The sequence below is a fragment of the Malaclemys terrapin genome, chromosome 9 (genome assembly GCF_027887155.1).
Source record: "Malaclemys terrapin pileata isolate rMalTer1 chromosome 9, rMalTer1.hap1, whole genome shotgun sequence".
Lineage (NCBI taxonomy): Eukaryota > Metazoa > Chordata > Testudines > Emydidae > Malaclemys > Malaclemys terrapin.
In genome coordinates, this window is record NC_071513.1 from 84,906,827 (window position 1) to 84,933,116 (window position 26,290).

Below are 26,290 nucleotides of genomic sequence, written 5' to 3' on the forward strand. Positions count from 1 at the left end.
CAGGCAGAAAGGCCAGGGGCAGAGGCTCAAAGCAGCCAGCAGGGAGCCCAGCTGCAGGCCCTAACGAGGGCTGGCTCACTGCAATAGACTGAGCTAAGCAGCGACAGCTGGGCTGAAGGCTGGGAGGGCTATAAAAGCCCTGAACAAAACTCAGTTGGGAGGCTAGCCTAGGAGGGGGACAGGGAGCGGCGAACAGCAGAGGCTAACAGCAGGAGTTTGCCTGGGAGCTGTCCAAGAGGAGGTACGCTAAGTGCTGCATTAGGGGGGCTGTGTTGGTGAGTATCTGAGTGCCTGCTGCTGGGACAGTTGGTCAGTTTGACCGTGTGCTTGATTGCTTGCTTGTTTGTTTGTTTGAAAAGTGTGAATTGGGAGTGCTTTGTTCCAGGTGGGCCTTGAGTGGGCCTGACTGGTATATAAGGGCAGTCAGCAGCGAACCAGCTGAGCGGCGAACAGCAGAGGCTAACAGCAGGAGTTTGCCTGGGAGCTGTCCAAGAGGAGGTACGCTAAGTGCTGCATTAGGGGGGCTGTGTTGGTGGGCCTTGAGTGGGCCTGACTGGTATATAAGGGCAGTCAGCAGCGAACCAGCTGAGCGGCGAACAGCAGAGGCTAACAGCAGGAGTTTGCCTGGGAGTTCGCGTGGGGAGAGCGCACTAAGGCTTTCATCTGCAGGTTTCTCCGAGTAGTTCCTGCAACAGTTGAGGAAGCTCCTAAGAGGACGGTGATATGGAAGGTGAGCGATCAGCTGTTGTAACCTGCACAGGTTGTGCCATGTTTGTCTTTCTTCCGCAGGACAGAAGTGACTTTGTCTGTACAAAGTGCAAGCTGGTCTCCATATTGGAGGAGAAGGTTCGAGGGCTGGAGAAACAAGTATCGACTCTGCGTTGCATAAGGGAAAATGAAGATTTCCTGGACAGACGTCAGGAGATGCTTCTACGGCCACAATGTTCTGAAGATTCAGAGCAGGCGCAGCAGGGACAGAAAGATTGTGAGGAGGTTTGGCAGCATGTGACCTCCAGAAGAAGAAAGAGGAGCGTCCATGCACCAGCAATGGAGATACAGGTGAGCAATCGTTTCCATGTTCTCTCTACAGGCGCTAATGCGGAGAGTGGACTAGATGGCCCATCTGAGGGAAGGGAGCAGAAGGAGACTCCACCGATTGGAAGGCAAAAGATGCACTGTCCTAGGGATGGCGGTTCCACGACCACCACTCCCAAGAGGAGGAGGAGGGTGGTGGTGGTCGGGGACTCCCTCCTCAGGGGGACTGAGTCATCTATCTGCCGCCCTGACCGGGAAAACCGAGAGGTCTGCTGCTTGCCAGGAGCTAGGATACACGATGTGACGGAGAGACTGCCGAGACTCATCAAGCCCTCGGATCGCTACCCCTTCCTGCTTCTCCACGTGGGCACCAATGATACTGCCAAGAATGACCTTGAGCGGATCACTGCAGACTACGTGGCTCTGGGAAGAAGGATAAAGGAGTTTGAGGCGCAAGTGGTGTTCTCGTCCATCCTCCCTGTGCAAGGAAAAGGCCGGGGTAGAGACCGTCGAATCGTGGAAGTCAACGAATGGCTACGCAGGTGGTGTCGGAGAGAAGGCTTTGGATTCTTCGACCATGGGATGGTGTTCCAAGAAGAAGGAGTGCTAGGCAGAGACGGGCTCCACCTAACGAAGAGAGGGAAGAGCATCTTCGCCAGCAGGCTGGCTAACCTAGTGAGGAGGGCTTTAAACTAGGTTCACCGGGGGAAGGAGACCAAAGCCCTGAGGTAAGTGGGGAAATGGGATCCTGGGAGGAAGCACAAGCAGGAGAGCGCAAGAGGGGAGGACTCCTGTCTCATGCTGAGAAAGAGGGACGATCATTGAGTTATCTTAAGTGCCTATACACAAATGCAAGAAGCCTGGGAAACAAGCAGGGAGAACTGGAAGTCCTGGCACAGTCAGGGAACTATGATGTGATTGGAATAACAGAGACTTGGTGGGATAACTCACATGACTGGAGTACTGTCATGGATGGATATAAACTATTCAGGAAGGACAGGCAGGGCAGAAAAGGTGGGGGAGTTGCGTTGTATGTAAGAGAGGAGTATGACTGCTCAGAGCTCCGGTATGATACTGCAGAAAAACCTGAGAGTCTCTGGATAAAGTTGAGAAGTGGGAGCAACAAGGGTGATGTCGTGGTTGGAGTCAGCTATAGACCACCAGACCAGGGGGATGAGGTGGACGAGGCTTTCTTCTGGCAACTAGCAGAAGTTGCTAGATCGCAGGCCCTGGTTCTCATGGGAGACTTTAATCACCCTATCTGCTGGGAGAGCAATACAGCGGTGCACAGGCAATCCAGGAAATTTTTGGAAAGCGTAGGGGACAATTTCCTGGTGCAAGTGCTGGAGGAACCAACTAGGGGCAAAGCTTTTCTTGACCTGCTCCTCACAAACAGGGAAGAACTAGTAGGGGAAGCAAAAGTGGATGGGAACCTGGGAGGCAGTGATCATGAGATGGTAGAGTTCAGGATCCTGACACAAGGAAGAAAGGAGAGCAGCAGAATATGGACCCTGGACTTCAGAAAAGCAGACTTTGACTCCCTCAGGGAACAGATGGGCAGGATCCCCTGGGAGAATAACATGAAGGGCAAAGGGGTCCAGGAGAGCTGGCTGTATTTTAAAGAATCCTTATTGAGGTTGCAGGAACAAACCATCCCGATGTGTAGAAAGAATAGTAAATATGGCAGGCGACCAGCTTGGCTAAACAGTGAAATCCTTGCTGATCTTAAACGCAAAAAAGAGGCTTATAAGAAGTGGAAGATTGGACAAATGACCAGGGAGGAGTATAAAAATATTGCTCAGGCGTGCAGGAGTGAAATCAGGAAGGCCAAATCACACTTGGAGTTGCAGTTAGCAAGAGATGTTAAGAGTAACAAGAAGGGTTTCTTCAGGTATGTTAGCAACAAGAAGAAAATCAAGGAAGGTGTGGGCCCCTTACTGAACGAGGGAGGCAACCTAGTGACCGAGGATGTGGAAAAAGCTAATGTACTCAATGATTTTTTTGCCTCTGTCTTCACGCACAAGGTCAGCTCCCAGATTGCTGCACTGGGCAGTACAGCATGGGGAGAAGGTGAACAGCCCTCTGTGGAGAAAGAAGTGGTTCGGGACTATTTAGAAAAACTGGACGTGCACAAGTCCATGGGGCCGGATGCGCTGCATCCGAGGGTGCTAAAGGAGTTGGCGGGTGAGATTGCAGAGCCATTAGCCATTATTTTTGAAAACTCATGGCGATCGGGGGAGGTCCCAGATGACTGGAAAAAGGCTAATGTAGTGCCCATCTTTAAAAAAGGGAAGAAGGAGGATCCGGGGAACTACAGGCCAGTCAGCCTCACCTCAGTCCCTGGAAAAATCATGGAGCAGGTCCTCAAGGAATCAATTATGAAACATTTAGAGGAAAGGAAAGTGATCAGGAACAGTCAGCATGGATTCACGAAGGGGAAGTCGTGCCTGACTAACCTAATTGCCTTCTATGATGAGATAACTGGCTCTGTGGATGAGGGGAAAGCAGTGGATGTGTTATTTTCTTGACTTTAGCAAAGCTTTTGATACTGTCTCCCACAGTATTCTTGCCACCAAGTTAAAGAAGTATGGGCTGGATGAATGGACTGTAAGGTGGATAGAAAGCTGGCTAGATCGTTGGGCTCAACGGGTAGTGATCAATGGTTCCATGTCTAGTTGGCAGCCGGTTTCAAGTGGAGTGCCCCAAGGGTCGGTCCTGGGGCCGGTTTTGTTTAATATCTTTATTAATGATCTGGAGGATGGTGTGGACTGCACTCTCAGCAAGTTTGCAGATGACACTAAACTAGGAGGCGTGGTAGATACACTAGAGGGTAGGGATCGGATACAGAGAGACCTAGACAAATTAGAGGATTGGGCAGAAAAAAACCTGATGAGGTTCAACAAGGACAAGTGCAGAGTCCTGCACTTAGGACGGAAGAATCCCATGCACTGCTACAGACTAGGGACCGAATGGCTAGGTAGCAGTTCTGCTGAAAAGGACCTAGGGGTCACAGTGGACGAGAAGCTGGATATGAGTCAACAGTGTGCTCTTGTTGCCAAGAAGGCTAACGGCATTTTGGGCTGTATAAGTAGGGGCATTGCCAGCAGATCGAGGAACGTGATCGTTCCCCTTTATTCGACATTGGTGAGGCCTCATCTGGAATACTGTGTCCAGTTTTGGGCCCCACACTACAAGAAGGATGTGGAAAAATTGGAAAGAGTCCAGCGGAGGGCAACAAAAATGATTAGGGGTCTGGAGCACATGACTTATGAGGAGAGGCTGAGAGAACTGGGATTGTTTAGTCTCCAGAAGAGAAGAATGAGGGGGGATTTGATAGCAGCCTTCAACTACCTGAAGGGGGGTTCCAAAGAGGATGGAGCTCGGCTGTTCTCAGTGGTGGCAGATGACAGAACAAGGAGCAATGGTCTCAAGTTGCGGTGGGGGAGGTTCAGGTTGGATATCAGGAAAAACTATTTCACTAGGAGGGTGGTGAAACACTGGAATGCGTTACCTAGGGAGGTGGTGGAGTCTCCTTCCTTGGAGGTTTTTAAGGCCTGGCTTGACAAAGCCCTGGCTGGGATGATTTAGCTGGGAATTGGTCCTGCTTTGAGCAGGGGGTTGGACTAGATGACCTCTTGAGGTCCCTTCCAACTCTGATATTCTATGATTCTATGAAGCTACAGCTCTGTCTCCTCACCACAGGAAGGGAGCCTCAAGGGCCAAGAGACCCTGGAATGGGTTAGAAAGGAGATAAAGGGGGATAAAGAGGACTGCACGGTGGCACTGTTAAATAAAGCATAAGGGTGAAACACCAGAAGGTGGCATGAGAAGTCTTATTTTATGAGCCTAAGCACAGGGCACTGGGCGAGAAGGCAGAAACCTGTGCAGACCCTGTGACACAGTCCTTCAGCAGGTAAGCTTTTGCCAGGATTAAATTTAAGGACACCCTGATGAAGTCTCTGTAGGTGTGAGAATGGATTTTTCGGTGTTCGCGCTGACCCCCCAAAAAGGAAAAGAGTTACAGCATTGTCCAAGTCAATGTATAGGCCTCTTGGTGTGACATGGCGACAAGGGGACAGTCATCAAGGTAAGGGCAAACAGTGAAACCGTGGCATCTGATATAGGCTGCTATAACAGAGAACACCTTGGTAAAGACACTAGGGCAATGCTGAAAGGGAATACTCTGTACTGAATGTGGTTGGAATCCACCATGAATCCGAGAACGTGTCTGGGAGTGGAGTGGAGTGGATGTCCACATGAAAGTAAGAGTCCTTAATGTCAAGAGTTGGTAAATCTTTTTCCAGGAATGGAAATCATAGATGCCAACATCATCATTCAAAACCTAAGTTTGTAAATGAAGTGGTTGAAATTATGAAGGTCAAGAATGGGTCTCCAAAGCTGCCTTTCTATGTTCTATGAACTATGTCGAGTAAAAACCACTCCCTCAGTACTGAAGAGGAACCCACTCTATTGCTCCTTGCTGTATGAGAAATTCTACTTCTTGTTTGAGAATATTCTCATTAGAGTGGCCCCTCATTAGAGATGGTGGGAAAGGGGGTTTTGGAGCGGGGCAGGGACAAACTATAGTATAGCTGGAATGAATGATGTTCAGCACCCATTTATCTGTTATTGCACTCCAGGTGTTGAAAAAAAGTGTGCTAGATGGCCCCCAAACGGTGTATGGAAGTCAGGTTTTGGACTTAGTGGTTGCAGCTTTCAAGCTCCGGTCAAAAATAACATTTAAGTGGAGGACTGGGATGAGTAATCTGTTGCAGAGCTGCAGGGAAATGAGTCTTTTGAACCCTTTACCTTCCCTGGTGGAAGTACTACTGAGCCATCTGTCTAGGCTAATCTGTCAGTAGAATTCTCTCTTTGTGTCAAGTATGTATCTATATCTATATCTATATCTATATCTATATCTATATCTATCTATCTTTCCATGGTGCCGAGGGTGGCCCTGGAGCCCTTTAAAATGCGTAAGAACTCATCTGTCTTCTGATTAAACAGATGCGACTCAACTGTGTGCTCGACCCCAAAGTATGGAGCCACAACTCCATACATTATGATGGCAGTAGTCATTGCCCTGGAAGATGTATCAGCTGCATCTACTGCTGATTGGAGAGTGGGCCTGGAAACTATTTGGTCTTCTTCTAGGTGGGTCTGGAAACAAGCTCTGTCCTGATGCAGGAGACTGTCAGTAAATTCAGTGAATCTGAATAGTTCAGAAGTCATTCTTAGCCATTAGTGCTGGGTAGATGGCTATCCGGAACCGAAGGCTAGAAGAAAAGACCTTTTTTCCCCCCTCAATAAGTCAAGACGCTTGTCCTCCTTGTCAGTCAGGATAGATGTGGGGCGTTGATGCCAACATCTCTCCATGGTGGCCTGGATTACTAAAGTTAGGAGCAGTGTGAGAAAACAGAAATTTTGCCCCTTTGGTTGGACATAGGTATCGTTTCTCTGCCCTCCTGGGGTAGGGGCACAGTTAGGTGGAATATGCCAGACTGCTCTAGATAATTCCAAGATGGCTTCATTAACAGGAATGCTATTCACTGGAGCCAGGGGACTGAAGGATGTCCAGGAGCTTGTGTTGAGGATCTTGAACTTCCTTGAGGGGAGAAGAATCTGTAGCTCCCCTCCAATTCTGCAAAGAATTCCTGCAACTGCTGATAGTCATTGGGGGGGGAATGGAAACATTGGAATCACTGCATCATCTGGAGACAAAGATGGCAATCTCATCAGTTTCGGTAGAACCACTGGATCCAGTGAATACTCCTCAGTAGGATCTGGAGGCAACTTCAGTTAGCTTCTCACAGAGGGGAAGGAAGGGGCAACTCCCTAGCACACCGGACTGACACTGTGGGATGGTACCGGTTCCACAACCCCCAATATGGCCACCATCATGGGTCAAACAGGGACTGCAGAAGTCCCCATGGCATGGGATACCGATAATTCTGAGACAAGCAATGAGGTGGAGGATGGTCCCAAGCTGTTCCAGGTTTTCTGACTGGAACACTATCTTGGAGGAAGGAATAAAGGTTCATTGGGCAGTTCGGAATCTCCCAATGAGAAGCAAGCTGATTCCCATTCAAAAAGTGGTACCAACAGAGTTGTTGGAGAGAAATCATAGCCTGAAGATGGAATGGGAGACAGACTCCTCCGAAAGGCTAGCTCCCTAGGGGAATTATAACCTCTCTCAAGAGGGAGGAACCTGATGGATTGAGAGACTCTGGGTCTGCAAGAGCAAAGATGTCCTTCGGAGGAGTGCAAGTCTCAGCAATTCCTGGAGTGAGTGGGGTCCTGTCTGCACAGAGTGCCAGAGCTGCAGCAAAGACAGTCTGTGCCACAGCCGTTGAAGACAAAGATGGTACCACAGGTAACCAATGCTCTCCGTGTTCGGTTTTCATCAGTTCTGGGAGATCCCGGGGTTTGTGTCTGGGGGTACCAGAGGCATTGCCGGATCACAGTCCAGTGCCGATGGAGCCCTAGACTCATGGGCTTTCTTGTCATGTCTCAGACTTAGAATGTCTGAAGTTCTGTAAGCTCAGCCCAAGAGACTTGCACAATTTAGGCAAGTCTGAATCCAACTTCTTTAAAGTGGATCTGGAGAAAGACAGTCTCATGATTATGAGAATGCTCCCTGCTCTTCCCTTGGCAGGGTCTTATTTGATCTGTTGGGGGTAGACTCCCTTGCTCATGAGTCAGACCTTGTGGCAGGAAGCATACTCCTTACTGAGTCACATCACTGTTTGGGGTGAAGGGTCCCTCGCCTGGGTTCAATTGTGGCCTCTTCTATTGTCTTAAGGCCAGGTTCCCATCCTTCCTGGGTATGGCCGGGGAACATACGGCAGACAGTGGGCTTGCCATGATGCAGGCTTCCCTGAGGCAGTACAAGCAGCATTGGTGGTCATCGCTGACCGAGAAGGATCACAAGCAGGAAGACAAATTTTGAAGGCTAGAGTCCTGGGCATAGTCCAGTACCCTAATGGGTACAGGGGATGTGCTCCCCAAGTCAGGGAGACTAAAGCTAAAATTATCTGACAAACTTTATAATTATAGAACTATAAAAGCTATTTACAGGCATCTAAATACGTTCACAGATAAAGGAGAAAGCTAAAACTTCGGACACTGGAGGTTCTGACCCTGAATATGTGGCGCTGAGAAGGAACTGGAGAGATGGTTGGTCTGCCCCCCCATCCCTTATCTCCTTGGTCAGAAGCACGAGGTGAATCAGGGCACACGTGGAGACCAACGGACACCGCTTTCAAAATTCTCCAGCTCTGGGAGCATGCATACTCACAGAGACAAGCACTTGAAGAAAATGTTTAGAAACCAGTGCTTTTAGTTCAGTATAGAACATTTTAAAAAATCATAAATTAAATTTATGAATTTTTATGATGCATAAAGTAAAATGTTTTAAATGTAGATTACAAAATGAAAGGCGCTGACAGTTGCATTTTGATACAATCCAACCCAAACATCAAAAAAAGTTTTAGCCTGATCTTTTTGAAGCAGGACATAAACTTAATCTAGATTTTGTGTCCAGATTTTATTGCAATTTGGAGACTGCTTCTCAGCCAATTTACCTAGTATGCCCTGTTACAGTAATTTCAATGACAGACAGTGATAGAAGTTGGACGATTAAATAAAAAAACCACAGCAAATAAACATCCTTGAAAGGTTCACACTTTTTTTTACTCTTTGTTCACAGCAAGAGTACAGGTACCTACAGCTCAAAAATATTAATGGAGACTGAATGCAATAATTCAGATAAATACTGGGGTGTACTGCAGTGCAATGTAACTAATTTTAATCCCTCAAAATTTGTCACCACTGATACTCCTACTCTTGGAAACCAGAGTATGCTCTTACATCTCTGTTTCCCTTAATCACTGCAAATCAATGAAAGAAGGAGTCTGAAGAGAATTTTGGCAGGTAATTTAAATTACTGAATTCCCCCACTTGTAACATGTCAAATACACTCAAGGAAGGAAAAAGGTAAGTAGTAAAATAATTTTGGAAAATGATTGAACTTACTTGATCTTTTCTTCCACTGATTGTTAAGTTGCTTATAGCCCAAGCAGCTTCTTTCTGTGTACCAAAATCACCCTAAAATACAATAATAGTTGGCTGTACATTATTTGGAATCACAGAAAAGTAGGACTGGAAGGGACCGTGAGAAGTTATCTAGCCCATACCCCAGGCCAAGCCAGGACCCCAGATATACCTACACTATTACTGACAGATGTTTGTCTAACCTGTCCTTAAAAGCCTCCAATGGTAGGGATTCCACAGTGTACCTTCCAGGTTGTGTCCACATTAGTTTAAATTGAAGTTAAAAAAAAAAAAAAAGGGGGGGGGGGAGACAGAAAAATCTTGTAAAATGCTAGGACTTAGTGAGGAAGAGGAGGGAGTTTGTTTTCCCCAACACTACTTTCATATTTCTGCTCTTCTACCTCCTATCCAACCCACCACAGCTATGTGCCCACTGTTCCACTTGCACAGCCTTCAGCTACAGGACAGGGGGAAACAGTTTAGACCCAGAGCAGAGAACTGCAAAAGCGATGGGAAGAAGAAAGTAGTAATTGTAGCAATATCCCCTTCCACCCTGTACCAGCAGCCAATAACAGACATAGCAATGAAGAGACACTGCACTGTGTTAATTTTGATATGCCATATTGTTTTAGAAGCTGAGAGTCAGCTTTTGGTCTCAGTGAACTTTCAGCCTACTCAGTCTCTATTAATTTAACCCCCTCCCCCAAAAACTAGATTTAATAGAAAATTATGCTTCCTTTATGGAATTCTGTTCTCAGGATGTACAACATATGGACAGTAACTAAGCTACAAATCTGTGCTCGTAATTCTACATGCTACTAGTAAGAGACTCATGATGATCTTTCCACTCCTTATTCCTCCCACTTGTGACTTTGTCCTCCTGTGCTGTAACCTCCTATTCTCTCCATTAACCTCCTAATCCCCTTAGCCTTCTGTCACTGGGAGTCTAAAAATAAATTAGGAAAAAATAAAATAAAAACAGACTAAGCAAGACAAAAACTGACCCTGCACTTGGCATTCCACACATATACCCAACCATCATTTTTAAACCTTAATACTACAGTAGCAAGCCTCTTCCCTCCAGCAACTAGAGACTGATTTGGTGATGGGAAGTGAAAGCATCCTGGAATGTCTGCTAACAGCTGCTATGATTTTCCCCCCACCACAGAGAGGAATGAACATATATGTGGAGTTCCATACCTACAGCAGGGAGAGCTGCTAGCAGACAACTACCACAAATATATAGTTATTTCTATTATACATATCTACTTTTGTTAAATTACAGTGGTAAAGATTTAAAATGGGACATCATCTGTTCTGTGGCCTACTGCTCCAGGCCATGATTAATTTGGGATTACTCTGCTGGAAGTAGGTATGTATGGCAACCTAAGCAACTGGAGACAACTGGTTTTGCAAATGTCATCACTGAAGAATTCCTTATAACGTTTCCAAGGCAGAAGAAAATCTTCAAGATTAAACAGAATGCTTGAAAAGTATTCAACTAAAAATTACACTGATTCTTGTGAAATTTGCTAAAATCTTCAGACATTTGAGTACAGGCTCATTCCCACCTCTTCTTTCTACAAGGATGCACAGAACTTTGCCACAATAACTTCTGAATGGCTGTAGTTATTTTATTAAAAATTAATGTAATGAAATTTAGAGAAGTAAGAAGCTATTTCTCAAAAGGTCATTTCCCTAAACTACTTCTCCCCTATGGATTAGACAAGCATTGACGTATGAAGTGAAATTTAGTTAATGCAAGTCTAAAGTATTATGCTTTAATTAGTGATATAGGCAAATTTGCTTTTTACTCTTAGCTCAAACCAAATCTCAAGACAGATTTACAATAAAGTCTATAGGTAATTATCAGCAATTCAATAACAGCCCTGCTTTTTCCTCTTGCCAACAGTACAGAATTAAATATTTGTTATCCCACCTTATCTAAAAGGTGTATTATCATTGGAACAAGGTTAGCATCTATCACCGCCTGAACTTGCTGCTGGTTTCCTGCAGTGATGTTAGATAGGAACCATACGGCTTCCTGCAGGAAGAAAAAAAAAAGATAAGCTTTAAAAAAACATTGAAGAAATATTTGAATATTCTATTTCCATTCCAGCAAGATTTCATGCATTTACAATTCTAGTAAAATCAAATTCTGAAGTTGAAAACATACCTTCGAATAATACAATTAAAGATTTAAATAGTGTAGTTCTGTATGTGGTTGCATTAAGAATCATAATAATCCAATTAGAGACAAGGTGGGTGAGGGTAACATTTATTGGATCTATTTCTATTGGCGAAATTGTCAGGCTCTCTCTTAACTCCTTCACTAACAGAAAAGTTGGTCCAATAAAAAGATATTACCTCACCCCACCTAGTTGCCCTAATATCCTGGGACCATCATGGCTACAACACTGCAAACAATAACCCATAGGTACATTAAAAGGAGAGGGCAACAAAGGTTGGGACCAACTCCATCAAGGTGATTTTTACAATGGGAGACCAAACAGGATTATTGCCATCTTCTCTAAACCTGTAGATTAACTGGTATTTTTTGCCTAGAAATATATCACAACCCCAGTGAACCCTCACAGTTTATTCCATATCCTGCAAATCCATTAATAGCACCAGCATTATTTTCAGCAGAGAGCTGGATGGGCTCCAAAGAGAGTTATACCTCAATATCGCTCGACAGCCAGTGACAAAGGCACTCTTTTCTCCATACCCCCTGCAAGATCTGTTCCTCCTTGTCCCTGTTCTTAACTATCCAGAAAACGTGTATTCACTGATTTAACACACATTTTTACGATTAAGGCCCTGTAGTATTTGCTCACCGCTACCAGGAAGATAACAAATCTAACGTTTTCTTTGTCCAAAGAAAAAGAAAGAAAAAATAAAACCAACTCAGCCTGGGTGAAGTTTTCCCAAGGTAGAGATCAATGTTAAAAGTTACCCAAGATCTATATTAGATCTCAGTGCATGATTAACAGTTACAAACTGACAACTGAAAAGTCAGAGCATTCTAGATCTGCAAAACTTGGATAAAATTCGATACAGGCAAGCCAATATTAATTAAAAAATACAAGATTCTCACTAAGTTTACAAGATCTTTCAACTACTGCTAAGCAAGTTGAAAACTTGAACCAAAATGCAGAGTAGAAAGGTGATTATCCTCCTACTTCCAGTGAAGTCAGAAGAAGTTTGTTGTCTTTAACATGAACAAGAACAGGCCCACATACAGATGCAGACACTTTAGTTCATAAGCAGCGATTTTACTTTACATTATGTATCAACACTCAACCCAAACAAGGTATTGATCATGAAGCTGAGTGCCCAATGTGGTACAGTCACAGTTATGTTAGACACTGCCACATAAAACCCTCCATAAGAAAGAAGATTGCAGATGACAGTCACAAGAATTACAATGTAGGCTCAAATGTTCATGCAGCTTCAAGATTTAAGCCACTAGGACACCCAAAGTTAGAATGCTTTACCAATTTTATTCAAGGTAACTATTAGTCCAGCAGAAGCAATAATTTTATAGATAAGTCATTAAACTGAGGGCTACCATCATTATTATGGCTACCCACGAGCTATACCGGTTACTTTATATAAACCCTTCATTTCATGTTTCTTGGTGCGATAATTTCATTGGAAGCTGCTTATTCAACGTAAGAGCATGGAACAGCGTAAATGTGACTTGCAGATTTTCTGACTTTACGTTCTGCTAAACTCTTGGATCAAATCACGGGATCATTTATGTCAATGAACCTGTTAGAGATTTTTAAGCTGTCTATATTCAGCTGGTGAGCTTGTTTTGGGCACTAATCACTGGCAATATTGCAAAATAAAACAAAACACCCTTCCCCAAAATTTCAACATGCCTCGGATGCACTTCGAAATCAGTACTCCCATGTAGCCTTTGTACATTCTCTCTCTCAAAAACACATTATACAACATTAACATTAAGTGTTAAATTAGAATGTTTCCAATCAAACCTCCCCCCCAAAACAAACATCCAATTATCTTTCATAATTTCCAAGAGTCAGTTTAATCAACTGTATTCCAAGTTCACGTTACTTTTATTAACGCACAAAACAGCATTACAGTGTTTTTAAATTTTTAATATAAACACAGAAGACCATTTATTTCATAGGTAAACAAGCCTAATGCTTACAGACAGGGATGACGTGGTATTTACCAGGGGTGGTTTTTACTAAGTAAAATCATGATTTTTACCATCCCAGGAAAAAACAGTTAGAAAATGTCTTAAACTGGGATTAATTTAAAAACGGTTTCATGAATATACACCACATTACACTTAGTTTTAGTTACATATTTAATGTGTGATTATGTAAGGCAGTAAATCTGTAGATTAATTTAGGGTTGTACAAATAAATTAAACTGCAGTGGGAATACTACTACTATGTAATTATAATACTGAACGCTGGAATATCTGTATACATTTTGGTTTGGTATTTTCTCAAGGATGTTATAAATGTCAGAACTCATTTCAGTTTCCAATACTGTATAAACGAATGTAAAGAAAAATTGATTATATGAAAACAATAATACAGAGTTGTAGGATTGAACCATCAAGCAATCAGAAGAATAGACTACCAGTCCAGGTCCATTTGGCCATGTAACATTTTGTAGCAGAAGACCAACTTTGATGTAGTGGATAGACCAAGACTATAGGACTTGATTTAGTTCTAAGTGGAGCACAGGATCTGGTCCAAGAGCTGGACCACTTGTTAATAGAGACCATAATATAATTAAAATTTAATATCCCTGAGGCAGGAAAAACACCACAGTGGCCCAACACTATAGCATTTAATTTCACAAAGGGGAACTACACAAAAATGAGGAGATTAGTTAAACAGAAATTAAAGGATACAGTGCCAAAAGTAAAATCCCTGCAAGCTGCAAGGAAACTTTTTAAAGACACCATAATAGAGGCTCAATTTAAATGTATCCCCCAAATTAAAAAAAACAGTAAAAGAACCAAAAAAGAGCCACCGTGGCTAAACAAAGTAAAAGAAGCAGTGAGAGGCAAAAAGGCATCCTTTAAAAAGTGGAAGTTAAATCCTAGTGAGGAAAATAGAAAGGAGCATAAACACTGGCAAATGAAGTGTAAAAATATAATTAGGAAGGCCAAAAAAGAATTTGAGGAACAGTTAGCCAAAGACTCTAAAAGTAATAGCAAATTTTTTTTAAAGTACATCAGAAGCAGGAAGCCTGCTAAACAACTAGTGGGGCCACTGGACGATCAAGGTGCTAAAGGAGCACTCAAGGACAATAAGGCCATTGCAGAGAAACTAAATGAATTCTTTGCATTGGTCTTCATGGCTAAGGATGTGAGGGAGATTCCCAAACCTGAGCAGGTCTTTTTAGGTGACAGATCTGAGGAACTGTCCCAGATTGAGATATCATTAGAGAGGGTTTTGGAACAAATTGATAAATTAAACAGCAGTAAGTCATCAGGACCAGATGGCATTCACCCCAGAGTTCTGAAGAAACTCAAATGTGAAACTGCAGAACTAACTGTATTCTGTATTCTATCATTTAAATCAGCTTCTGTACCAAATGACTAAAGAATAGCTAGCTTCTAAAAAGGGCTCCAGAGGTGATCCTGGCAATTACAGGCCTGTAAGCCTGACTTCAGTACTGGGCAAACTGGTTGAAACTATAATAAAGAACAATATTCTCAGACACAGATGAACATAATTTGTTGAGGAAGAGAGTCAACATGATTTTAGTAAAGGGAAATCATGCCTCACCAATCTACTAGAATTCTTTCAGGGGGTCAACAAGCATGTGGACCAAGGGGATCCAGTGGATATAGTGTACTTAGATTTTCAGAAAGCCTTTGACAAGGTCTCTCACCAAAGGCTCTTACACAAATTAAGATGCCACGGAATAAGAGAGAAGTTGCTCTCATGGATTGGTAACTGGTTAAAAGATAGGAAACAAAGGATAGGTATAAATGGTCAGTTTTCAGAATGGAGAGAATTAAATAGTGGTGTCCCACAGGGGTCTGTTCTGGGACCAATCCTATTCAACATATTCATAAATAATCTGGAAAAAGGGGTAAACAGTGAGGTGGCAAAATTTGCAGATGATACAAAACTACTCAAGATAGTTAAGACCCAGGAAGATTGCGAAGAGCTACAAAAGGATCTCTCAAAACTGCGTGACTGGGCAACAAAATGGCAGATGAAATTTAATACGGATATACTCGTTCATTAGCCAGTTGGTTTATAAGCCGACCCCCCCCAAAATGGATAGGTAAAAATAGCAAAAACTGTATGACCCTTTCATAAGCTGATCCTATATTTCAGGGGCTGGAAAAAAGTTTGGCTCCCGGCCCGTCAGGGTAAGCCGCTGGCGGGTTGGGACGTTTTGTTTACCTGGAGCCCCTCAGCTCCCTGTGGCTGCGGTTCACCGTTCCCAGCCAACGGGAGCTGCAGGAAGTGGTGCCACTTCCCGCAGCTCCCATTGGCTGGGAACGGCGAACTGCGGCCACAGGGAGCTGAGGGGCTCCAGGCCTGCACACGCTCCAGGTAAACAAAACAACAATGTATTAGATATTCAATTCAATGATTCCATAGAGTTTAAAATCATCAAATTTTGGTGTAGACCCATTTATAAGCCGACCCCTGCTCTTTGATGTGTCACTTTTTTACCAAAAATATTCAGCTTATGAACGAGTATAGACGGCAATGCACAATGGAAAGCATAATCCTAACTATACATATAAAATGATTGGGTCTTAATTAGCTGTTAGATCTTGGAATCATTGTGGATAGTTCTCTGAAAACATCCACTCAATGTGCAGTGTCAGACAAAAAAGCGAACAGAATGCTGGGAATAATTAAGAAAGGGATAGATAATAGGACAGAGAATATCATGTTGCCTCTATATAAATCCATGGTACGCCCACATCTTGAATGCTGTGTGCAGATGTGGTTGCCTCATCTCAAAAAAGATATACTGAAATTGAAAAAGGTTCAGAAAATGGCAACAACAAATTATTAGGGGTATTGAACGGCCTCCGTATGAGGAGAGATTAATAAGACTAGGACTTTTCAGCTTGGAAAAGAGACTGTTAAGGGGAGATATGATTGAGGTCTATAAACTCATGACTGGCGTAGAGAACATAGATAAGGAAGTGTTGTTTACTCCTTCTCATAACACAAGAACTTGTGGTCACCAAATTAAATTAATAGGCAGGTTTAAAACAAAAAGGAAGTATTTCTTCACACAACGCACAGTCAACCTGTGGAACTCCTTGCCAGAGGATGTTGTGAAGGCCAAGACCATATCAGGGTTCAAAAAAGAATTAGATAAATTCATGGAGAATAGTTCCATCAATGGCTATTGGGCAGGAATGGTGTCCCTAGCCTCTGTCTGTCAGAAGCGGAGAATGAGCGACAGGGGATGGATCACTTGATGATTACCTGTCGGAAGACAGGATACTGGGCTAGATGGACCTTTAGTCTGACCCAGTAGGACAATTCCTATGTTCTTATTCCTCAGATTTGAATGATATACCCAAAGTTTGAAAAGATTCATTCTATGTTTGCTGAACACTGATGCAATTATTTTTCCCCAGTTTAAACCAGGTTTAAACCAGTATTTACCAGTGCCCTGACCGAAATTAGTTTTCCTTGGGAAATTGCCAACCTTGCAGCAAAAAATAAAGATCAAATTTCATACAAGGTCAAGAACTCATTGCTGGGATTATGGATTGATGAATACTGGTTTATATGACATTCTGGAATGCCATGATATTGATGAAGTTATTACAAAGAATTACTATATTTGGTAAGGATATCTATGAAGTTCCTTAGATTCTTTTAGGATACATGGCTTAATTTAAATAAGTAAAGGAAAATATAGCAAGATCAAGACTTGTCGGCAAGAAACTGGTATTGCAACAAAGACGTATTATCAAGTTATAGTATTTGGGAAAAACAGTGTCATACTGACATTTGGTCAATAATATTTACAATACAGGACAAATAAATAACTATTCCTATGGGTAAATTTCACCCCAAAATGTATTTACATACCTTATTAATTTTTTCTTTGGGATGTGTCAGCAGTGCTGGGAAGTGTGAAAGAGCTTCACAATTCAAAACTACTTGTGTCTGTTCATCAGTACCAGTAACAATGTTGCCTACAGCTCTGAGTGCAGCAGTCTGAAACAACACACTGTATTTCAAGACTTGAACATTTAGAAAAACAATATTTTTATCTGTAAGTTAAGCATGAAAACAGTGAACACAGCAAAATTATTTCATTCAAATGTTACCACAAATTAGATAACTGACATTTTGATAACCTAAGTATTTTGCAAATAAATGTTTGCTGATAAACCTTTAGTCAATTATCAAAGTGATAACTAAACAATTTAAAAAGTAAGCCACTTCAATATTGTATATTACTATATTTTGAAATAAATTAAGATATTGCTATCTAAACTTACTTGCACTTTAACTTCTTGGTGGCTCAGAAGGGGAACCAAATGAGGGACTATTCCAGAGTCTATCACCATCTGGATCTGTTCATTGCCAGCATCCGTTAGGTAGGAGAGGGCCCAGACTGTATCTACCAATATCTAACATTTAAAAAAAAAAAAAAAGTGTCAAACCCATAAGGAGAGAAAGGTCTAAATAAGATGTGCCGAGATCTATGTTATAATGCTATTATATTTAAAGATAGGTTTTTTGTTCAAGCCTTGCTGTTAGAGTCCATTTAAATGTTTCTAGTTTTGTAACTGTCTCAAGGTAAGGGTTTTTACATTGAGAGGATTTTATCGTTTAACATCTTATAAATAGAAGGAAATTACTCTGCTGTTTGACATATTCACTTTAAAAAGTCTAAAATGCAGCCACTTTGTAATTTGTTCCTTGCACCTTTGTCTGCTGCCTTCCTGGTAACTAGAACATAGGACAAAATATAATTTATAAACATAGTCAAGAATATGAAGGATATAATGGTCAAACATCATACCTGTCCTCTTGAGAATCTTTAATTTAAAGTGGACAATGAGAAAAAATAAAGATTGATTGTTGGGGTGACAACACTTCAGGGAACACAGAATAGGCAGCCTCAGAATGATGGCTCACATTTCACAGGAGATTAACTACTATCATTCACAAAGTAGAGTTCCTTCACAGAACTTTAAAAAGCATTTGAAAGGTACTTAGGGGAAACTAGATGCAATAGCACTGCATGCTGAAATAACTCATTTTTTAGTAGCACATCTGAACCGCATAAGTAGTATATTAATACAATATAATAAGTAAATAAAAGATGTAAATTTATATATGCCAGGAAATACATTGGAAGCAGTTGAGAGGAAACTAACAGTTCAGATGCAGGATTACAAAAATCTAAGCAATTCTCAGAGAATTAAGAGGTTCAGTATCATTTCAGCTACTACAAGTGTGAATGAACTGATCTGTAGATAGAGATGTTTCAAGAAATTCCACATAAGTTTTGAGTTAAAGGACAGGCCTCATCTACATGGGACAGTTATATCAGTACAAGTTAAAATGTGAATTTAAACTGGTATAGTTATAATGGACATCAAAGTGGACATATTCCAGCATAAGTGTGCCTTTTTTCAGTTTGCCTTAGACCCCTTTCCAAGTGACAAACTAAACCAGAAAAAAAGGACACATACCACAATAAAATTGTTCACACAAGGGGTTATGCTAATATAACCATACTGGTATTGCCAGTAAAATCTTCCTGTATAGACAATGCCTCAAAAGAGATCCAATGGTGTAGGTCACCACAGTTTCTCATTTAACAGAATGTGGAGAGTCACCAGAATGGTCCTTTGTATTCACATAAAAGATAAAGAATCAATAATTCAAACCTTCCTTTAACTCTTCTAAAAGTAAACAGGTGAAATATATCAAAAGATCTCCACTAAAAAAATAAATCAATCACTATTGCAATTCTCTGATTTTTACTCTTACAGTCATTTAGTCAAGAATAATATTGTAGTTCACAATTTTGATTCTGAGCCAAAAGGATCATTGCTTCAATGTTACTGTTATCATGGAGCAGATTCTAAAACCAGAGCTATTCTGGGCATACAAGTACCAACATTAAACATTTAGGACACCACTCAACATACTTTGGACATCCTATAATACCAAACCCTTGATGCCAGGGACAGCTATAGTACAAGTATTCAAATAAAACAGGATTAGGACAAACAACAAATGAAAAAAATAACTGATTAGTAATACACGTGCACAAACATCTACTTTATCCCTGGTGTAAGCCCACTTGACTTCTAATTGTAGTCAATGTCATAGATCAAGTTGGCATAATATATATTTGAATCGTTAGCAATATATAGTCGAACCTCAGAGTTATGAACACTACAGTTACGAATTGAACAGTCAACCACACACCTCATTTGCAACTGGAAGTAAACAATCAGGCAGCAGCAGAGAGAGACACACAAAAAAAAACAAAACAAAACAAAAACAAACCAACAAAAAGAAGCAAACAGTACAGTACTGTTAAACTACTAAAAAAATAAATAAAGGGAAAGCAGCATTTTTCTTCTGCGTAGTAAATTTAAAGCCCTAGCTGAAGCCAGGATATTCAGGACTGATAGGCTCCCTGCTATGCAACAAACTCACCAAGCGCACTGCCCCAGGGCCAGATCCAGTACTTTCAGGGTCCATGGCTCCAGGGAGGCACCACCATGTCAGAACTTACAGTCTCCCCACTGTAGAGCCTGGAATCCCTGGGACACCTAACTGGAGCCAACTCACTGCTGCAAGAGCCAGGAGGTCGTAGGATGGGCTGGGCTCTCAAGGTCTGGGACTCCAGTCAGCCCTACATATGGACTGACCCAAGAGTCTGGGAAACCCTGGTGTCCCTGACCCCAGGGCTGCAGACCCTGACATCCCCAGCAGATGCTGAGTACTCTGGTCCTGGGGAGCAATTTTAGAAACACCATCTGGTGACAGGTCTGAAACAAAATATTTCAGGTTTTTGCTTTTGGAGAAAAAAAAAATCTGAAAAAAAATCCAGTTTTGGTTCAATCCAAACTCATTTTTTTCCTTCTGATTTTTCAGTTTGATCCCCAAACAAAAATAAAAATAAAAAAATAAATCAATTATTCACTCATATGTACTTATGGAAAAAGGCTACGTTTTAGTCACAGGTATTTTTAGTAAGTCACGGACAGGTCACGGGCAGTAAACAAAAATTCACGGCCCATGACCTGTCCATGACTTGGTCACAAAATAATTTGTGGAAAATGTTTTTACTCACATTTACATCTGTGTGGTGAATTAAAACACAGAGGGCTGGAAGGATCTGGGGGGGGCGAGAGAGAGACAAAGTGTTAATATTAAATAGAAATACTCAAGACATTTAACAATTCAATTTGTTTAATTCAATTAAATTTATAAATAAGTAATTCAATTCACCTCCTGAATGGTTTCCATCGGTGGAGGTGGGTCTTTGTGACGGCATAAGTTGACCATGACCCAAGTAACATTCCTTAAGAATGTTATGGGAATAGATGGACTGATGAAAGACAGCAGAGGTTTCACCACTCCAAGACTAATAACATAATCTCGACACTGGGGTCCATCACCTGTGTAAACATTAAATCGTTTTATGAAGATAAAAATTATTTACAAAGAATAGTGTTGTAGAACCACGTTCCATGTTAAATAACCAAGGGCCTAGTTGTTAGATGACCCAAGGGCTACTCTTCCAGTTTCCAAACACAATTTGGGCATGAGGTTGGGCCTCAGCTCAACTGTAAAACTGGTACCAGGGGTATAACATTGATTTCTACACACCCCCAAAAGGAAAACACCTCAGAACAGACAGTTTCCCCAATACCCACTGTTTAGCATTATTAAATTGTTCAGTGATCTGAGTAGAAGGTAGTCAAGAAACTAGGAATAACTTCTTTACATACTGCTTTTGGCAGTGCAGAGAATAATACATCCAATGTTCAACATCCTGGCAAGTGACAGTCAGCTTTCCAGTATGTCTTCATTTTTGTAAATTTAAACCCTTCACTATAAGAAGTATGTAAAATTGTCTAAGCCTTTGGATGCAATAGACACCATTAGTCAAAATGTGACTTGCCAACAACTGACTGTACAAGAAACACCTCGTTCAACATGCAGTAAATAACTGCTCCCCTTGATTCACATTAAACATACTTCGTGCTAGCAAAAAAAGTGATTTGCTGAATTCTGAAGAGGTAGTTATCCATGATTAAGAACATATGAAAAAACATAGCAAATAATGACCATGAGGACAAGGTATAGTGGAGGCCCATCAATCATAACAGGTACTGATCCAAACAAAATGCTCTGTCGGGGCGGCCAGAATGGCAAAGCAAAAACAACAACAACAACAACAACAAAAACACCCTGTGGCGCAGCTGGAGCCAGGGTGCAGGGGGACTCCCGGCGCTGCAGATGTGCCCTGGCTAGCGGGGGGGGGGGGGGGGGGGGGGCGGAGGAAGAGAGAGAGAGAGAAGGGGGGTGGCCAGGGCTTCAGCGGGGCACTCGCCTCGGGGCCCTGACCGATGCACTGCCTGCCGGGAGGGCTCTGCGCCGCTCCGGTCGGCAGGGAGGGAAGGACGTGGGCTGCCCTGCCAGACTTGCTACCGACCTGGCACTGGCTGGGGCAGACTGAGTGCACAGCCCGCTCCCAGCAGGGCGCTCCCCTCCTCCGTACCGCCGCCCCCATAGGACGGCCGGATCAGCGAACCACAAATAAATAAATAAATAAGAAGCGGCCATGCCGCCCTAGGATTGGGCAGAATGCCGCCCTGTAGAATCTGCCGCCTCAAGCACGAGCTTGCTCAGCTGGTGCCTGGAGCCGGCCCTGGACAAGTTCCATATTGCTTGAAACTGAATAGAACATTTTCAGTTTACTATGATATCCCCACAGTTTGATGTGTATTGCATCAACCTAGATACTTATATGGTCCTCAGCATTGTCGTAGCCAAGCCGTATTGTTAATAGGGAAGGAACAGCGTCACTCCCAGGTCCAAGTAACAATACTGTACGAATGTTTTAAGAATAACTAGAATCAGAGTTTTTGAAAACTTAGCTTATTGTCACAAACTAAGCAATACCTAAACCCACAACATTTCAGTAATTTAAGACATGGTGGGGCTGACATTTTTCGACTACACTCACCACTATGATATTTGACTCTCTCTGTGGTGTATCAACAATAATCAAGAAGAGATAAACGAAAGTTTTAGGTTAGCCAAAAGCTTGGCCAGAAAAATTAAACATGTACTATGAAAGCTCCGGTGACTGAAGTGCGAGCTCCGATGGCGATCCAGAGTCTTTATAATGAAAACTGTTTTAAGTTGTTTTTCATTATAACATTATGCATGTGATTTGTTTGCCAGACATTCTTTCCTTTTCTTGTACCTTGACTGAAACTGTACGTGTTAGAGGAGGAGCAAGAGAGAAAGCAGGAAGAGTTAAGCAAAGGGCATTTTGAGAGAAATGAACTCCACGTATTTGAGCCAATCCCATTGCTCTTGTAGTTAAGCATACTTTTTTTTTTTTTTAAAAAGATAATAGAATCCAAATTGGTTTATTAATTTGATTTCAAAAGAAACTTATATTAAGAGTAACACAAACCTATGATATTGCCTAAAGCCCATACTGCTTGCTCACACACATTTTGATGGGGTGAATGCAGCAGCCTCAGAAAAAGTGGCACAGCATCTGAAAAATAAAGCACTCTGTTACTCAAAAAGTCTTAGTTCCAAAGTGATGTGCTCATTACTATAGTTCGCTCTTAAGTTAAAAACTGACATTCCATTACCCCATGATGTGAAGATTTTCTCCGGCTAGGTGTTTATTCTGGTTAATGACACTTCACTCTTTTTCCAGATGATGTTCAAATATAAACATAGATCATAACACAACTTTTCCTTCCATACCGTTCTTTCACAGAAGGGTCTGCACTTCAGACCAATATAATGAGAACAAAAGATTTAAGGTAGTTATTTTTATATAACTTTGTATGACAAGTTTAAATTATAAGTAATTATTCTTAATAAATGGTTCATGTTGAAATTCCATATCTAATGTTGAAATTCAATGGTAATTAGTAGAACTAATGTTCAACTGTTTTATCTATGTAGTTATCACTAGAGCTGTCTGAAATGGAATTTCAACACTTTAATAGCAACCCAACAAGCACAATTAGTTAATTTGAAGAAAGTCACTAATCATCATTAAGTAGCTATATATTTTCTACATTCTTTTCCATCACTGGTTATTAATAGAAGTTTTAGTTAGCAACTTTTAATAAGAAAAATCTTGAAAATTCTTATCGACATATTTGTACAGCAACATAAGCTGTCACCTATATATTTTGTCTTCTCTTCCTGGCTCTTGAAAGTTTTAGATAAAGGGGCAATCCAACTGATTACCACAAAAGAGATTCTGATGTTTCAAATACTGTCAATGAATGACTGGCAAAAAGAGCAAATTGATCTGTAAGGAAGGGGTTTAACAAAAATCACTCACCAAGAATAAGACACATCCCTGCCTCATATATAGGAACATTAGGAGCAGGAGCCAGCTCCCAAGCACAGTCACTGCTGAGTCAACATGTAACATTGTGATATTATCTGGAAGATGCTCTTAGCTCCTACTCTTACACCCCAAAAGCTAAGGGACTTGTGCAACATCTCCCGAAGAAGCTTGGTTGGGAGGAAGGACCCAATACTTGTTAACACTGAAGGACCTGTTTACTTTAATTACTTGGTCCCCAATTTACTGGGTGTAGGATTTTACTGAATTTACATTAATTTGCGGGGGGATAGAGAAGGTTTCATTTATAATTTGATTTTATAGTCAAACTGTTAGTTTTCTAAGCAGACACACCACACCACTGTCCCTTCTGACACATAATGGGTCAAATATTTTAATTCTTAAAACATTTTTATTAGCTACCGACCTTATTCAATATTAAACAAGAGGATTTACAAAGCGAGTATAATAATAGTAAAAATACCCCCAGCAATTACAATGACTGGTAGTTTTGGAGAGATGCTAATAGGCCATCTTCTTCATTCAAATAAACCATTACAAGAGTACCCATACTTGCATAATATTTGAGTACGGAGTACTTCAATGAAACTAGGTGTGTTTATGTTGTTTCTAATCTAAGTCCATCAGTAGAAAAATCCAAACTGCCAGACTCAATCCTGGCTTTCGATCCATTGAAAAGTTAGCTTTAATATAGCAGAAATAAAAGGATTCTAATTAGGGCTGTCAAACAATTGAAAAAATTAATTTCGATTAATCGCGCTATTAAACTATAACAGAATACCATTTATTTAAATATATGTTTGGATGTTTTACACATTTTCAAATATATTGATTTCAATTACAACACAGAATACAAAGTACACAGTGCTCACTTTATATTTATTTTTGATTACAAATATTTGAACTGTAAAAAACAAAAGATAGCATATTTTTCAATTCACTTAATATAAGTACTGTAGTGCAATTTCTTTATCATGAAAATTGAACTTACTAATGTAGAGAGTTATTTAAAAAAAACCTGTATTCAAAAATAAAACAATGTAAAACTTTAGCCCCTACAAGTCCACTCAGTCCTACTTCAGCTAATCGCTCAGACAAACAAGTCTGGTTACAATTTGCAGGATATAATACTGCCTGCTTCTTATTTACAATGTCACCTGAAAATGAGAACAGGCGTTCACATGCCACTGTTGTAGCCGGTGTCACAAGATAGTTACGTGCCAGATGCGTTAAAGATTCATATGTCCCTTCATGCTTCTACCACCATCCCAGAACACAAGCATCCATGATGATGGTGGGTTCTGCTCGATAACTATCCAAAGCAAAGCGGACTGACGCATGTTCATTTTCATCATCTGAGTCAGATGCCACCAGCAGAAGGTTGATTTTCTTACTTGGTGGTTCCGGTTCTGTAGTTTCCACATCTGAATGTTGCTCTTTTAAGACTTCGGAAAACATCCGCCACAGATTTTGGATGGCACTTCAGATACTTAAGCCTTGGGTCGAGAGCTGTAGCTATTTTTAGAAATCTCACATTGGTACCTTCTTTGCGTTTTGTCAAATCTGCTGTGAAAGTGTTCTTAAAACGAACATGTGCTGGGTCATCATCCAAGACTGCTAACATGAAACATATGGCAGAATATGGGTAAAACAGAACAGGAGACATACAATTCTTCAGTCACAAATTTAATTAATGCATTTTTTTTTAACGAGCATCATCAGCATGGAAGCATGTCCTCTGGAATGGCGGCCAAAGCATGAAGGGGCATACGAATGTTTAGCATATCTGGCATGTAAATACCTTGCAATGCTGGCTACAGAAGTGCCATGCGAACGCCTGTTCTTATTTCCAGGTAACATTGTAAATAAGAAGCAGGCAGCACTATCTCCTGTAAATGTAAACAAACTTGTTCAGCCAATCGCTAAGACAAACAAGAAGTAGAACTGAGTGGACTTGTAGGCTCAAAAGTTTTACATTGTTTTGTTTTTGAGTGCAGTTATGTAATAAAAAATATGCATTTATAAGTTACACTTTCACGATAAAGAGATTGCACAATACTTGTATGAGGTGAATTGAAAAATACTATTTCTTTTATCATTTTTACAGGACAAATATTTGTAATAAAAATAATATAAAGTGAGCACTGTACACTTTGTATTCTGTGTAGTAATAGAAATCAATATATTTGAAAATGTAGAAAAACATCCAAAAATATTTAATAAACAATAGAATGCCAATTAAAATTTAACAGTGCGATTAATCGCAATTCATTTTTTTAATCACGATTAATTTGAGTTAATCGTGAGTTAATTGCGATTAATCAACAGTCCTAATTCTAATGCATCATTATGTAACATGCAAAACCGAACCTAGATACACTTGCAGCAATCTAAATTGTATCGCGAGGGGGGATATCAATATTAGAGAAAACTGCTCTTTGACAGTTCAGTCCAACTCCTTTGAACTCAATAGGATCCTACTACATTATTTCAGTGGACTTTAACAATGCCCCAAAAAGAGAAGGATAATGAATTTTGAAACCAACTGCAATTTCACAACACAGATTCATTCTCTGATTAAACACAAACTCTCTCAGATGAG

General features: G+C 41.2%; 1 protein-coding gene and 1 non-coding gene across 3 annotated transcripts in view; both read right to left on the reverse strand.

The window, feature by feature from the left end:
* KPNA4 (karyopherin subunit alpha 4) overlaps positions 1–26,290 on the reverse strand; it is a 64,411-nt gene that overhangs the window by 17,411 nt on the left and 20,710 nt on the right. The window contains exons 8-14 of one of the 2 annotated variants that reach the window (XM_054039062.1): positions 22,765–22,851; positions 20,562–20,731; positions 20,404–20,448; positions 17,582–17,713; positions 17,166–17,294; positions 11,027–11,131; positions 9,070–9,123 (exon numbers count right to left, since the gene is read on the reverse strand). In XM_054039062.1, coding sequence (XP_053895037.1) covers positions 9,070–9,123; positions 11,027–11,131; positions 17,166–17,294; positions 17,582–17,713; positions 20,404–20,448; positions 20,562–20,731; positions 22,765–22,851 — 722 coding nt within the window. Of the gene's footprint in view, positions 1–9,069; positions 9,142–11,026; positions 11,132–17,165; positions 17,295–17,581; positions 17,714–20,403; positions 20,449–20,561; positions 20,732–22,764; positions 22,852–26,290 lie in introns of both variants that reach the window. The other variant, XM_054039061.1, reaches the window with a different exon arrangement.
* LOC128843849 (small Cajal body-specific RNA 7) lies at positions 12,826–13,131 on the reverse strand. Its single transcript, XR_008446373.1, has one exon. It is a non-coding gene; the product is annotated as a small Cajal body-specific RNA 7 (non-coding RNA).